Below are 17,053 nucleotides of genomic sequence, written 5' to 3'. Positions count from 1 at the left end.
GCCTTAGGACATAAATTCTTTGCCTCGGCCAATGTCTGGAATAGTTTTTTTCTATGTTTTCTTACAGAATTTTTATTCATTCGTTCGTTTGTTTGTTTGTTTATAGAAAGGAGTATTGTTATTGCCTAGACTGATCTCCAACTTCTACCCCCAAAAGATCTTCCACCCTAGCCTCCTAAAGCACTCATATCACAGGCATTAACTACCATGTCAGCCTGTTCTAGATTTCTTTTTTTTTTTTTTTTGAGAGAGAGTCTTACTTTGTCATCCCAGTAGAGTACTATGGTGTCATAGCTCACAGCAACCTCAAACTCTTGGGCTCAAGTGATTCTCTTGCCTCAGCCTCCTCAGTAGCTGAGACTATGGAACCCTGTCACAACACCTGGCTATTTTTAGAGATAGGGTCTCACTCTTGCCGAGGCTAGTCTCAAACCTGTGAGCTCAGGCGGTCCACCCACCACAGCCTCCCAGAGTGCTAGGATTACACTCTTCTAGAATTTTTATGGTATCAGGTTTTACATTTAAGTATTTAATCCATCTTGAGTTAATTGTTATGCCTGCGAGTTTGTTGTATATGGCTTTTATTATTTTGAGATATGTTCCTTCTATGGCTCATTTGTTGAGGGTGTTTATCATGAAAGAGGTTGGATTTTATCAAATGCTTTTTCTGCATCTATTGAAATGATCACATAGTTTTGTTTTAAATTCTGTTTATGGGGTGAATCACATTTACTGATTTGCATATGTTGAATCATCCTTGTATCCCTGGGATGAAACCTACTTGATCACAGTGAATTATCTTTTTGATGTGCTATTGGATTCTGTTTACTAGTATTTTGTTGAAGATTTTTGAATTTATGTTCATGAAGGATATTGGTCTGTAGATTTTTTATTCGTTTGTTTTGTTTTGGTTGTATCTTTTCCCACTTTGGTATGCAGGTGATACTGGCTTCATAAAATGTATTAGGGAGGATTCCTTCTTTCTCAATGTTCTGGAACAGTTTCAGTAGAATAGGTGCTAGTTTTTTGTAGGTCTGGTAGAATTCAGCTGTGACCCTGTCTGATCCAGGGCTTTTTAGTTATTGGTAGATTTCTTATACCATTTCAATCTTGCTACTTGTTATTGGTCCGTTCAGGATTTCTAATTCTTCCTGATTCAAACTTGGGAAGCTGTGTGTTTCCAGAAATTTGTCTATTTCCTCTAGATTTTCTAGTTGTGTGCATAGAGGTTTTTACAGTAGTCACAGATACTTTCTCTTTTTCTGTGGTATTCATTGTATTGTCTTCTTTTTCTTTTCTGCATGAGCTTATTTGGGACTTTTCTATTTTAATCTAGCTAGTGGCCCATCAATTTTGTTTATCTTTTCAAAGAAACAAGTTGTTTTTCATTACATTTTTTCTTATACTTTTGGTTTCCATACCATTTTAGTTCTCTATGATCTTGTGTTTCTTTTCTTCTACTAGATTTGTGTTTGGTTTGTTCTTTGTATAGTTCTTTGAAGTGTGATATTAGGTTGTCAATTGCAATCTTTTTTTTTTGATGCAGTCATTTAGAGCTATAAAATTCCCTCTTTGGATTGCTTTCTTTATATCCCAGAGATTTTGGAAGCTTGTGTTGTCTTTGTCATTCAATTTTAAAAATCTTTTGATTTCTGTATTGATTTTATTCATTGACCCAAGGATAATTCAGCAGCTCATTGTTTTATGTGCTATTTTGAGTGTTCCCCTTAGAATTGATTTCAAATTTATTCCACTGTGATGTGAGAAGATAAATAGCATGATTTTGAGAATTGTTTTGTGGGTTAACATGTGATTTGTCTTGGAAAATGTCCAAAGTGTTGATAAGAAGAATATACATTCTCAGGGCGGCACCTGTGGCTCAAGGAGTAGGGCGCTGGTCCCATATGCCGGAGGTGGCGGGTTCAAACCTAGCCCCGGCCAAAAACCAAAAAAAAAAAAAAAAAAAAAAAAGAAGAAGAAGAATATACATTCTGAAGTTTGAGGGTAAAAATGTTCTGTGATTTCTTGTTGATTTTCTGCCTTGATGACCAGTTCTGTCAGTGAAATTTTAAAGTCAATGTTATGATGTTGCTGTTTATTTTCTAGCTTAGATTGGTAGAATATGTTGTATGAATCTGAGAGCTTCTGAGTTAGGTGCATGTATGTTTAGGATTGATATATCTTCTTTTTGAATTGCTACCTTTACCATCATATAATACCTGTATCTGTCTCTTTTTACCATTGTTGATTTAAAGTCTATTTTATCTGATATAAATATAGCTGTTCACTTTTGATTTCTATTCATGTGGACTATTTTTTTTCCGCCCCTTTACCTTGAAGGTATTAGAATCTTTGTGAGTTAAATGAGTTTCTTGGAGACACAACCATATCTTTTAAGTGGGGTATTAAAACTGAATTCAGTGTTTATATTGATATGTGAGATACTATTCTGTTCATGACATGATGTTGATTGTTACCTAGTTGCTTTGTTTACTCCCCTGTTTTACTGGGTTTCTTTTTTTTCTCTTTCATTTAAAAATATTAAGGAGTTACAAATGCTTTTGTTACATGGATAGTTTTTGTAATGCTTGAGCAATGGCTATCAGTGTGCCCAGCACCCAAGTAATATCCATTCATCTACTCCTTCCCCTTCCACTCTGCTTGATTTCCAATAAACTTTACTTCCCACATGTGTGCTCACCAGCTAGTTCCAATTTAATAGCAAGTATGTGTGATGTTCGTTTTTTCCATTCTTTAGATACTTATCTTAGGATAGTGGTCTGCAGTTCTATCCAAATTGTTGTGAAAGGCACTTATTCCTATGGCTGAACAGTACTCTGTGATATACATATACCACATTTTATTAATCCACTCATGAATTGTTAAGCACTTGGGCTTATTCCACATCTTTGCGATTGCAAATTGTGCTGAAATAAACACTCGAGTGCAAGTGTCTTTTTAATAAAATGACTTCTTTTCCTGGAATAGATACCCAGTAGTGGGATTGTTGGATCAAATGGTATGTCTACTTTTAGTTCTTTGAGAAATCGCCATACTGTTTTCCATAGAGGTGGTACTGATTTTCAGTTCACCAACAGTGTGTAAGCATTCTGTTCACTCTGCATCTATACTGGCATCTGTTGGGTTTGGAATTTTTTTTTTTTTTTTTTTTTTTGAGACAGAGTTTCAAGCTGTCACCCTGGGTAGAGAGCTGTGGCATCACAGCTCACAGAAATCTCAAACTCTTGGGCTCAAGTGATTCTCTTACCTCAGCCTCTGAAGTAGCTGGGACTACAGGTGCCCACCACAATGCCCAGCTATTTTTTGGTTGCGGTTGCCATTGCCGGGCTGGGTTTGAACCTGTCAGCCTCCATGTATGTGGCTGGAGCCCTACTCACTGAGCTACAGGTGCCTCCTAGTTTTGTAATTTTTAATAAAAACTATTCTGACAATGAAAACTTTGTGATTTCAATTTGTAGATTCTTGGTGATTAATGACAGTGAGAACTTTTTCATATGTTTGTCTATCTTCTTTTGAAAAGTTTCTGTTCATCTATTTTACTCACTTTTTTTTTTTTTGTAGAGACAGAGTTTCACTTTATTGCCCTGGGGTAGAGTGCCATGGCATCACACAGCTCACAGCAACCTCCAACTCCTGGGCTTAAGCGATTCTCTTGCCTCAGCCTCCCGAGTAGCTGGTACTACAGGCGCCCGCCACAACACCCGGCTATTTTTTTGTTGCAGTTCGGCCGGGGCTGGGTTTGAACCCGCCACCCTCAGTATATGGGGCCTGCGCCTTACCGACTGAGCCACAGGCGCCGCCCTATTTTACTCACTTTTTAAGGGTTTGTTTGTTTTATTCCTGCTGATTTGCTTGAGTTCTTTGTAGATTCTGGTTTTTATCCTTTTATTCAATAAATAGCTTGTGAATATTTCCTCATATTCTGTAAGTGTCTGTTTGCTCTGTTATTCCCTTAGCTGTGCAGAAGGTTTTTAATTTAATCAAGCCCTATTTACTTATTTTTGCTGTTGCTTTATTGCCATTGAAGTCTTAGTAATAAAATCTTTCCCTAGGCCCATATCCAGAAGTTTTTCCTTCAGTTTTCTCTTAAAATTCTTATGGTTTTATGCCTTACATTTAATTATTTTATCTATCTTGAATTAACTTTTGTGAATAGTGAGAGATATGAATCATGTTTTATTCTTCTGTATGTGGCTATCTAATTTTTCTAGCATGATTTGTTGAATAGGGATTCTGTTCCCCTTTGTATTTTATGTCTAGTTCATCAAAAGTGAGTTGACTGTATGTGGAAGGTTTTATATCTGAGTTTTCTATTCTGTTCTAATGGTCCCTGTCTCTATTTTTGTGCCAATATCATACCATTTTGGTTACTATAGTCTTGCAGTATAATTTGAAATCTGGTAATGTGATGCTTCCAGGTTTGTTCTTTCTGCTTAAGATTTCTTTGGCTATTCAGGCTCTTTTATTTTTTATTTATTTATTTTATTAAGTCAAATACACATAAATCATGAATACATTTATGCATATGTGGGGTACAATGTGTTGATTTTTTTAATGTACAATCTGACATGGTTACATCAAACCAATCAACATAGTTTTCCAGGCTCTTTTCTTATTTTAGACAAAGTATAGAATAAAAATCCAGATTTTTTCTAGATCTGTCAAATATGATATTGGTAACTTGATGGGGATTACACTGAATCTATAAATCACTTTGGGTAGTATGGACATTTTAACAACGTTCATTCCATCAATCCATAAGCATAGCATGTTTTTCTATTTGTGTCATGTATGATTTCTTTCATAAATGTTTCATAGTTCTTTTTGCAGAGGTCTTTCACCTCCTTGGTTAGGTATACTTCTAGATATTTTATTTTCTTTGTAGTTGTTCTGAGTGGTATTTTGTCTTTGATTTGAATCTGAGCTTGACCTATTTTGGGTATATAGAAATGCTACTGAATTGTGCCCATTGATTTTATAAGCTGAGACTTTAATAACCTTATTGATCACTTCCCCAAGTCTCTTTATAGAGTCTTTCAGGGTTTCTAGATATAAAATAATATCATTAGCAAAAAGTGATAGTTTGACCTCCTCTTTTCCTATTTGCTCTGATTAGAACTGACTTACAGCACTATGCTGAATAGAAGTGGTAACAGTGGGTATTTTTATCTTGTACTAATGGCTGAACTCAATCTTATACTATCCTAAGTGTTCTTAACTAGTAGGCTGTATTTTGTTTTCTCCTAGATTACTATGTAGAGTATATTGAGTTAAACTAACCAAAGTTTTGGAAATTATAGTTAGTAGTGATGTCATTATCAATTTAAGAGTAAAACTCTTTGTGAGAATAGTACTAACATTACAAGGCTTATCGAAGCAAACTCTGAGTGGATAACATTTGTAAAATTGAGTCTGCCTACATAAAATCCATTTTATGCTTTTTACTCATTTTTGCCCTACTTAGGCACAAAGCTAAGTAGAAGTAGAATATCTAGGTTTGACCATAAAATCTTGTATGTTTGAACCTTTAGAATACCACTATATACCATCACATGAAAGATCTGATTGCTTTAAGAAGACAAGGGGAACCACGTCAGATAGTGAAATATATTAATCCTAAAGAGGTAAGGATGCTTTATAGCATCTTATCTTTTCCTTAAAAATGTGTGGCTGTTTTATCAATTCAGTGTAATCATATTTGTTTCTTTTTAAAACTTTTCTACTAAAGTATTATATACATGTTGAAAGTTCATAAAACAAATATATAACTCAATGAATCCTCACAAAGCAAACACCTTTGTAACCATCACCCAGATCAATGGTTTCATACTTCAAATCATACCCTTCAGTTACCCTACAATGACTGCCAAATCCCTCCTTCCAAAAGGCAATCATTATTCTAAATTCTAACATTATATGTTCCAACGGTTACCCCCAAAGTCTCCATACACGGGGAAAAAGGGAAATTGTAGCTGAGCACATCTTTGTTTACAAAGAGGTAGCTGACATGTACAGAATAATGACATGTACAGAATATTTGTTATAAATATTTCGTAACAAATATTTTGTAAATAATGTTGCTTTGAGCTACAATTCCCCATTTCCCTATGTCTGGTAACTTCAGGAGCAACCTTTTAGGATACTCTATACTTTAGTTTTGTTTTTGAACTATATATAAGTAAAATCCTATAGTATGCTTTAGGGCAGGAATGTGCAGCCCTTTTCCTTTTCTGCTGCACTTTGCAAAAATAAAGTTGTTTTAAAAATAAAAACACAAACACTAAATAAAACCAATGAGCAAAAGAAAAGGTCCATGCATACTTTTTTGATATCTGACACCACAGATAAGCAAAACAGTCTTCAAGTAAGCTGCATGTGGTCCATGGGTCACAAGTTGGACGCTCCTCCTAGCATGAATCAATAGTAATATATGTAGTAGTAAAAGGGGATAATGCATTAAAAATAAATGAAATTTAGCTATGTACCTTCAAATATAATGTTGAATGAACAAATCCATCCTGGACGGATGTCCAGGTTCGACATCCATAAAGTAGGGATGTCGAACCTGCGGCCCAAGGGTCCATGCAGATTATTTGAGGACTGTTTTGCTTATCTGTGGTATCAGATATCATGAAAAGTATGCCCAATCCTTTTATTTTGCTCATCGGCTTTTGTTTGTGTTTGTGTACTTACTATGTGGCCCAAGACAACTCTTATTCTTCCAATGTCTGGCACAAAAGAAAAAAGGTTAGACATCCCTACAGGGTATTGTTTCCACTTTGGGGCTATTACCATAACTGCTTCTAGGGAATGTTCTTATTTACGTCTCCTAGTGTAAACGTGCCCACATTTTTTTGGCTTATATTTCATTAGAAATGGAATTGCTGAGTGATGAGTTGTGCTTGTAACAACTCTAGGAGATGTTGAACTATTTCCCAAAGTTATTGTACTAATATATATTCACACCAGTGATCTCTGGGAATTCTTAGTACTCTACACTAATATTTAATATTGTCAGTTTTTTGTTTTGGGACAGAGTCTCACTATGTCACCCTCAGTAGAGTGCTGTGGCATCACAGCTCACAGCAACCTCAAATTCTTGGGCTTATGCAATTCTTTTGCCTCAGCCTCACAAGTAGCTAGGACTACAGGTGCCAACCACAATGCCTGGCTATTTTTTGTTGCAGTTGTCATTGTTTGGCTGGTCCAGGCTGAGTTCAAGCCTACCAGCCTTGGTGCATGTGGCTTGCGCCCTAACCACTAGGCTACAGGTGCTGAGCCATAATATTGTCAGTTTTTAATTTGCATTTCCCAGATACTAATGAGGTGGAAAATATTTTGTGAAGTGCTTGTTCAAGTTTCTTATGTCTGTGTGTGCATGTGTGCATATTTCCTCTATTTGTATTTTGTTTTTTTAGCAATTCTTTATATATCTTTTTTTCCCCTTTTTTGTAGAGTCAGGGTCTCCCTCACTATGTTGTCCAAGCTGGTCTTGAGCTCTTGGCCTTAAGCAATCCTCCTGCCTTAGCTTCCCCAAATTCTAGGATTACAGGGGTGAGCCACCCTATCTGGCTGTATATTCTATTTTTATTAATACTTCCTTTTCTCTAATTTATTTTATTGTGGTAAAATGCACACAACATTTGCTTTCTTAACCTTTTTTTTTTTTTTTAAGACAGTGTGTTGCTCTTTTGCATAGGCTGAAGTGGAGTGGTGGGATCATAACTCAGTGCAGCCTCAAACTCTTGGGCTCAAGCAGTCCTTCTGCCTTAGCCTTGCAAGTAGCTGGGACTACTGGTGTGCGTCACTATGCCCAGATAATTTTTCTTGTACAGGGGGGTCTCTCTATGTTATTTAGGCTGGTCTCCAATTCTTCAGCTAAAGCAATTTTCCTGCTTTGGCCTCCTGAAGTGCTTGTCTTACAGGAGTGAGTCACTATATCCATCCCCAGTGCAGTTTTGTTACATGGATATATTGTGTAATGGTGAAGCCTGGACATGAGTATAGCCATCACCCAAATAGTGTACATTGTTCCCACTAAGTAATTTCTCATCTCTCCTCAACCACCCTCTTTACCCTTCTAAGTCTCCAATGTGTATTATTCAACACTCTATTGCCATGTGTCCACATTATTTAGCTCCCACTAGTAAGGGAGACCATGTGGTATTTGACTTGATGTTTTTGAATTATTTCACTTAAGATAATGGCCTCCAGATACATCCATGTTACTGTAAAAGACATGATTTTATACTTTTTTATGGCTGAGTGGTATTCTTGTGTATACATACTACATTTTCTTTATCCTATCATTGGTTGATGGACACTTAGGTTAATTGCTATCTTTGATATTGTGAATAGCATAATTATAAACATATTAGTGCAGGTATCATTTTGATATAATAATTTCTTTTCCTTTGGGTATATACCCAGCAATTTTTTTTTTTTTTTTTTGAGACAGAGTCTCATTCTTTTATCCTGGGTAGAGTATCATGGCGTCATAGTTCACAGCAACTTCAAACTCTTGGGCTCAAGTGATCCTCTTGCCTCAGCTTCCTGAGTAGCTGGGACTACAGGCACCTGCCACAATGCCAGGCTAAGTTTTCTATTTTTAGGAGAGATAGGGTCTCACTCTTATTCAGGCTCATCTCAAACTACAGAGCTCAGGCAATCCACCTGCCTTGGCCTCCTGGAGTGCAAGGATTACAGGACCACTTCACCCAGCCTATACCCAGCAATTTTTGTATATGATGAGAGACAGGGGTCCGGTTTTATTCTTCTATATATAACAATCCAATCTTTTCAGCACTATTTATTGAAAATGGTGTCCTCTTCCCAGGGTATGTTTTTGTTGACTTTTTCAAATACCATTTGGTTGTAGATATGTTGCTTTATTTCTGGGTTCTCTATTCTGTCCCCTTCATCTGTATGTCTATTTTTATACCAGTACCATGCTATTTTGGTTACTATAGTCTTGTAGTATGATTTAAAGCCAGGTAATGTGATACCTCAATCTTTATTCTTTCTGCTTAGGATTGCTTTTGGTTATTTAGGCTTTTGGGTTTTTTTTTGGTTCTATATTCATTTTAGGATTTTATTTTAGTTCTGTGAAAAATGACTTTGGTATTTTGATTGGAATTGAATCTATAGACTACTTTGGACAGTATGATCATTTAACAATATTAAGTCTTCTAATCAATAAAAATGCTTGCTTGTGTCGTCTACAATTTCTTTCAATAGTGTTTTGTAGTTTTTTTGCACAGATTTTTCACCTCCTTGGTTAAATATATCAGTAGGTATTTTATTGATTTCTCTCATATCTATTGTAAATGTGATTACCTTCCTGATTTGGTTTTCAGCTTGATGGTTATTGGTATATAAAATTTTTTTATACCTTCATTTTGTATCCTAAAACTTTACTGAATCAATTTATCAAAACTTTCAGAGGCATCTTTAGTGTTTTCTAGGTATAATATCATACGGTCAGAAAACAGATAATTTGACTTTCTCTTTTCCAGTTTGGATGCCTTTTATTTCTTTCTTTTGCCTGATTGTTCTAGCAAGGACTTTCAGCACCGTGTGAATAGAAGTAGTGAAAGTGTGCATCCTTTTTCTGTTCTAGCTCTTACAGGGAATTCGTTGAGCTTTTCCTTATTCAGTATGATGTTGGCTGTAGATTCGTAATACATGGCTTTCATAATTTTGAGGTATGTTCCTTTTCTGCCTAGTGTACTGAGAGTTTTTATTGTGAAGGGATGGCTGAATTTTATCATGTGCTTTTTATGCATCTGTTGAGAAGATCATATGGGTTTTGTTTTTAATTCTACATAAGTGTTGGATCACATTTATTCATTTGCATTTGCTGAACCATCCCTGGAATAAAATCCCCTTGATCATGGTGTATTATCTTTTTTATGTGCTATTGAATTAGGTGCTTCTATTTTACTGAGAATCCTTACTGAGGATTTTTTCATTTGTGTTTATCTGAGATATTGGTCTATAGTTTTTTTTTTCTCATGGTGTCTGGATTTGGTATCAGGGTAATGTTGGCTTCATAGAATGGATCAGGGAGGATTCCCTCCTTTTCTATTTTGTGGAACAATGTTAGGAGAATCACTCGGGAATATGTTATTTAATAAACAAATTTATGTAGTTCCAAGAATTCCTCTTGGAGTTGATTACTAGTGTTATTTTGTTGTTGTCTGAGAAGATAACCTGGCATGATTCAATTTTTTTTTAATTTATTGAGACTTGTTTTGTTGCCTAACATATGGTCTATCTTGGAGAATGTCCCAGAAGAATGTACATGTATTCTGTGCTTTTGTATAATGTTCTGTGAACATCTATTAGGTCTGTTTTGTTCTAAAGTCCAATTTAAGTCCAGTGTTTCTTTGTTAATTTTCTATCTCAGTGATCTATCTAGTGCTGTCAGTGGGGCATTGAAGTCTCATACTATTATTGTATTGCCTATGTCTTTTTTCTAGACCTAGTAATTTTTTTTTTTTTATAGAGACAGAGTCTCACTTTATGGCCCTCGGTAGAGTGCCATGGCATCACACAGCTCACAGCAACCTCCAACTCCTGGGCTTAAGCAATTCTCTTGCCTCAGCCTCCTGAGTAGCTGGGACTACAGGCGCTCGCCACAACGTCCAGCTATTTTTTTGGTTGCAATTCAGCCGAGGCCGGGCTTGAACCCACCACCCTCGGTATATGGGGCCAGCGCCTTACCGACTGAGCCATAGGTGCCACCCTAGACCTGGTAATTTTTTTAATGTATCTTGGTGCTCCAGTGTTGGGTCCACATATATTTAGGATTGTTATATCTTCTTATTAAATTGATCCCTTTATCATTATTTGATGACCTTTGTCTTTCTATCTTTTACTATTATTGATTTAAAGTCTGTTTTATCAGGTATAACTAGCTACTCCTGCTTGCTTTTGGTTCCCATTTCCATGGAATATCTTTTTCTACCTCTTTACACTCACTGTGTAAAGATACTACCAGTAAGGTGAGTTTCTTATAAGCAGTATGTAGTTGGTTCGTTTTTAAAATCCATCCTGACAATCTTTATCTTGTAAGTGGAACATTTAACACATTTATGTTTCAGGAGGATTGAAACAAGTTCTATACACATCTGGTAGAAATTGGCTGTGAAGGCTGGGTGCCCGTAGCTCTGTGGTTAGGGTGCCGGCCACATATACCATGGCAGGTGGGTTCAAAACTGGCCCAGGCCTGCTAAAAACAATAATGACAACTGCAACGACAACAAGAAGGTAGCCAGGCATTGTGATGGGTGCCTGTAGTCCTAGCTACTTGGGAGGCTGAGGCAAGAGAATTGCTTAAGTCGAAGAGTTTGAGATTGTTGTGAGCTGTGGTGCCACAGCACTCTACCAAGGGTGACATACTAAGGCTCTGTCTCAAAGAAAAAAAGAGAAATTGGCTGTGAATCCATCTAGTCCTGGCCTTTTTTATTATTAGATGATTTTTTACTATTGATTTTATCTCACTACTTATTGATCTATTCAGGATTTTTCTTTCTTCCTGGTTTAATCTTGGGAGCTTATATGTTTAAAGAAATTTATCCATTCCTTCTAGGTTTTCTAGTTTGCAACCATATGGTTCTTGTAGTCTCTGGTGATCTCTTGTATTTCTTGTTATCACTTACAATGGTTCCTTTTTTATTTCTGATTATGTTTATTTGTATTTTCTCTTTTCTTTGCTTGGTTAGTCTAGCTAACAGTCCACCAGTTTTATTTATTTATTCATAGAACCAATTTTCATTTCATTGATCCTTTGTGATGGTCTTTTGTTCTGAATTTCATTTAGTTCTTCTTTGATCTTTGTTATTTCTTTTCTTCTGCTAGCTTTGGTTTGGTTTATTCTTGTTTTTCTAGTTCCTTAAGATGAGACATTAGGTTAATAATTTGTGATCTTTCTATCCTTTGATGTAGGTAGGCATTTAAGGCTACAAACTCTCTAAGCACTGGTTTTGCAATATCTCAGAGGTATTTTCTATGTTATGTTGAAGGTTAATATTGATGAGATTTTGTTCCTATGATAATATTGTTATCTAGTGGCTTTGTAGATTCTTTGTAGTTTTTTTCTCTATTGTGTGTGTGTGTGTGTGTGTGTGTGTGTGTGTGTGTGTGGTTTCTTTGTGGAGTTATGTTATGTTATCATTTGATTTCTTTTTCTTCCTCATTTGTATAAGACTTATGAGTTTTATACTGGTCTGGCAGTGATAAATTCTCTGAGCATTTGCTTGTCTTGGAAAGAGTTTATTTATCTTTCATTTATGAAGCTCATTCTGGCAGGATACAATATTTGTGCCTGGACAGTATAGCTTCTTTTTAAATTTTTTTTTGATTTTTTAATTTATTGTGTTTTGTTAACAGAATCAGTTCCCAAGCAATATAAAAAATTATAACATGTAGATCAGTAAAAACTAAATATCAAAGCAAAGTATTAAATTTCCACCCCCTGGAAATCAACAGTTGCTATTTAAGGGCATATTCTCTTTCTGGCTGTGTTTCTAATATATGTGTTCATACATACCATAGAACCTCTATAACTTGGCCACTCAAGGGAGTATAACAAACTGGTCAACATACAGAGGTGGTTGACATAAGGAACTAGGCCTGTTGTACTGACATGTACATGTGGTGTATGTCCTGTCTATGAAAATTAGGTCACCTGAAGGAGGTGTTCAATGTAAGGATGTGGTTAACTATGGGGGTTATTCTATATTTGCCCATATGAGTTTTAGGGTATGCATTATTCTGTAGCCCCTTTTTAATCACTGATTTTTTCTTCTTCTTTTTTTTTTTTATTTTTTTTGAGACAGAGTCTTACTCTGTTGCCCTTGGTAGAGTGCCATGGTGTCATAGCTCATAGCAACTTCAAACTCTTGGTCTTAAGCAATTATCTTGCCTCAACCTCCCAAGTAGCTGGGACTACAGGCACCTGGTTATTTTTTGTTGTTGTTGCAGTTGTCATTGTTGTTTGGCTGGCCTGGGTTTGGTTCGAACCTGCCAGCCCCAATGTATGTGGCTGGTGCCCTAGGCACTGAGCTACAGATGATTAGCCTGATTTCTTCATTTTTATTTCAGTACCTTTTCGTATCATTTAATACTTTTACTATATTCAAATTTCTCACCTCGATAACCTTTCAGCTAGCTTCTTTAAATCAGTGTCTAATCCAGGATGATTGTATTTGATTATTATGTCCTTTATTTTGTTTGTTTGTTTGCTTGTTTTGAGACAGAGTCTCCCTCTGTGCCCTGGGTAGAATGCTATAGCATCCTAGCTCGCAGCAACCTCAAACTTTTGGGCTCAAGTGATCCCCTTGCCTCAACCTCCTGAGTAGCTGGGACTACAGGTGCCTGCCACAATGTCTACCTAGGTTTTCTACTTTTATATTCTTTAAATATTTAAAAATCTAAAAAGGATAAAATGTAAAAAGGTCTCTCTTTTGACCCTGATTTTGTAAGACATCAAGCCAGTGATCCTACAGAATATCTCAGCTTCTGTATTTGTACTTAACTGCTTCTCTATCCCCTGCATTTCCTAGAAACTAATATATATATAAAAGTTTGATGGATTAATGTTAAACATTTTTGTCTTAAAAACATAAGTGATGGCTCAGCACCTGTGGCTCAAGTGGCTAAGGCATGAGCCACATACACCTGAGCTGGTGGGTTCAAATCCAGCGCCAGCCTGCCAAACAACGACAGTTGCAACCAAAAAATAGTCGGGCATTGTGGCAGGTGCCTGTAGTCCCAGCTACTTAGGAGGCAGAGGCAGGAGAATTGCTTGAGCTCAGGAGTTGGAGGTTGCTGTGAGCTGTGATGCCACAGCACTCTACCCAGGGTGACAGCTTGAGGCTCTGCCTCAGAAAAAAAAAAATAATAAGAATTCCTGAAGGAGAAGAGAATGGTCCTAAAGGTACAGATGCTCTACTCCAAGAGATTATGGAGGAGAATTTCCCAAGCATTGCAAGAGATACAGAAATTCAGTTAGTAGACAGTTTCAGAAACCCAGCAAGACTCAATCCAAATAAAGCATCTCCTAGACACACTGTGATTAACTTTGTCAAAGTTAAGACAAAGGAGAAAATTCCACAAGCAGCCAGACGTAAGAGAAGCAGCACCTACAAAGAGTGAAATATCAGAATGACTGCAGATCTCTCAGCTAAAACATTTTAAGCCAGAAGAAGATGGTCACTGACCTTCAATCTCCTAAAACAAAACAACTTTCAGCCCAGGATACTGTATCCAGCTAAACTGAGTTTCATTTGTGATGGAGAAATAAAATACTTTAATGACATACACATCTTGAAGAAATTTGTCATAACTAAACCAGCTCTCCAGGATATTCTCAGACCCATCCTCCGCAATGACAAGCACAATGCTCTACCACCAAAGTAAATTCACTCAGAAATTTTTGAATAAAACCCAACTTCCACCGTGATGAAAGGATTAAAAAATGTCCACTGGACATCTGAAAAACATGGCACCCAAAACACCCACTAGCTTATCAATTCTCTCAATTAATGGAATAGTTTAAATTGTCCTTGAAAGAGGCGCAGGCTGGCGGACTGAATATATAAACTCAGACCAGATATCAGTTGCATACAAGAATCTCATCTTACCTTAAAGGATAAAAATAGACTCAGAGTGAAGGGATGGATTTCTATAATACAGGCAAATGGAAACCAGAAAAAAGCAAGGGTTAAAATTTTAGTTTCAAATACAATTGGCTTTAAACCCACAAAGAAAAGGAAGTTCACTACATATTTGTCAAGGGAAATACCCAACATGAAGAGATTTCAATGATTAACATTTATGCACCATATCAGAATGCTCCTCAATTTATAAAGCAAACCCTAATGGATAGGAACAACTTGACATCTTCCTGCACTATAATAGTTGGAGATTTTTAACACCCCCTTTGACAGTTTTGGATAGATCCTCCACGAAGAAACTAAACAAAGAAATATTAGACTTAAACCTGACCTTAGAACAAATTGACTTAACAGATCTCTACAGAACATTTCATCCTAATAAAACTGAATATACATTCTTCTCATCAGGCCACAGATCATCCTCCAAAATTGATCATATCCTAGGACACAAGTCTAACCTCAATAGAAATTATTCCTTATATCTTCTCAGACCACCATGAAATGAAAATTTAACTCAATGGTAACAGGAATCTTCATACTCAAACAAAGTCATGAAAACTATATAATCATAGGCTAAATGATAGCTGGGTCAAAGATGAGATTAAGAAGGAAATAACCAAATTTTTGGAACAAAATGATAATGAAGACACAAATTATCAAAACCTGTGGAATACTGCAAAGACAGTCCTAAGAGGGAAATTTATAGCATTGGAAGCCTTCATCAAGAAAACAGAAAGAGAGGAAGCCAACAACTTACTGGATCATCTCAAACAGGTGGAAATGGAAGAACATTCCAGCCCCAAACCCAGCAGAAGAAAAGAAATAACCAAAAATTAGGGCAGAATTAAATGAAATTGAAAACCAAAGAATCATTCAGAAGAGCAATGAAACAAAAAGTTGGTTTTTTGAAAAGTTTAATAAAATTGTTAAACCTTTGGCCAACCTAACCAGAAACAGAAAATAAAAACTCTAATACCATTTATCAGAAACCATAAAGGGGAAATAACAACAGACACCTCATAAATTAAAAAACTCCTCAATGATTACTACAAAAATCTTTATTGCCAGAAATATGAAAATCTGAAGGAAATGGACCAATACCTGGAAGCACGTCACCCTCCTAGACTCAACCAGAAAGAATTAGAAATCTTGAATAGACCTATATCAATCACTAAAATAGCATCAACAATACAAAATCTCCCAACAAAGAAAAGTCTGGGACCGGATGGCTTCACATCTAATTCTATCAAACCCTTTGAGAGGACCTAGTACCTACATTATATAACATTTTCCAAAGCACAGAAGAAGAAGTAATACTTCCCAATACATTCTATGAAACAAATATCACCCTGATACCCAAACGAGGAAAGGATCTAACAAAGAAAGAAAATTATAGACCAATATAATTAATGATTATCAATGCAAAAATATTCAATAAGATCTTAGCAAACAGAATTCAGCAACACATCAAAAAATTATACAACATGATCAAGTTGGTTTTATTCCAAGATTACAGGGTTGGTTCAATATATGCAAATCTACAAATTTAATACATCACATCAATAAATAAAAAACAAAGACTATATAATTCTCTCAATTGATGCAGAAAAAATAATATCCAGCATCCTTTCATGATCAGAACACTTAAGAAAATAAAATAGAAGGGACACTTCTTAAACTGATAGGGGCCATCTATAGCAAACCCACAGCCAATATTGTATTGAATGGTGTAAACTTGAAAACATTTCCACTCAGATCAGGAATGAGGGAAGGATGCCTAGGGTCTCCACTGCTATCCAACATAGTAATGGAAATCTTAGCCATGGCAATCAGATAAAAGAAGGCAATCAAGGATATCCAAATAGGGTCAGAGGAGATCAAACTTTCACTCTTCACAGATTATATGATTTTATACCTGGAAAACCCCAGGGACTCAATTACAAAATTCCTAGAAGTGATCAAAGAATACAGCAGCGACTGAGGCTACAAAATCAATACTTACAAGTTAGTAGCTTTTATATATGCCAACAATAGTCAAGCTGAAAATATAGTCAAAGACTCTACTCCTTTTACAGTAGTGTCAAAGAAGATGAACTATCTGGGAATTTACCTAATAAAGGATGTGAAAGATCTCTATAAAGAGAATTATGAAACTCTGAGAAAAGAAATAGCTAAAGATACTAACAAATAGAAAAACATACCATGCTCATGGCTGGGAAGAATCAACATTATTAAAATGTCCATACTGCCCATAGCAATCTACAGATTTAATGCAATCCCTATTAAAGCACCATTGTCATACTTTAAAGAGCTTGAAAAAATAGTTCTTTGTTTTATATGGAAGCAGAGAA

At 36.0% G+C, this 17,053-nt stretch overlaps 1 protein-coding gene across 1 annotated transcript in view; it reads left to right on the top strand.

Moving 5' to 3' along the window:
- The window catches only part of C6H11orf65 (chromosome 6 C11orf65 homolog), a 61,338-nt gene that overhangs the window by 23,123 nt on the left and 21,162 nt on the right, over window positions 1–17,053 (top strand). Inside the window, exon 2 of the mRNA XM_053593924.1 lies at window positions 5,553–5,645. Coding sequence (XP_053449899.1) covers window positions 5,553–5,645 — 93 coding nt within the window. The remainder of the gene's footprint in view (window positions 1–5,552; window positions 5,646–17,053) is intronic.

This window comes from Nycticebus coucang, chromosome 6 (assembly GCF_027406575.1).
Source record: "Nycticebus coucang isolate mNycCou1 chromosome 6, mNycCou1.pri, whole genome shotgun sequence".
Lineage (NCBI taxonomy): Eukaryota > Metazoa > Chordata > Mammalia > Primates > Lorisidae > Nycticebus > Nycticebus coucang.
The sequence above is the reverse complement of the archived record's forward strand: the minus strand, read 5'-3'. Positions and strand labels throughout refer to the sequence as shown.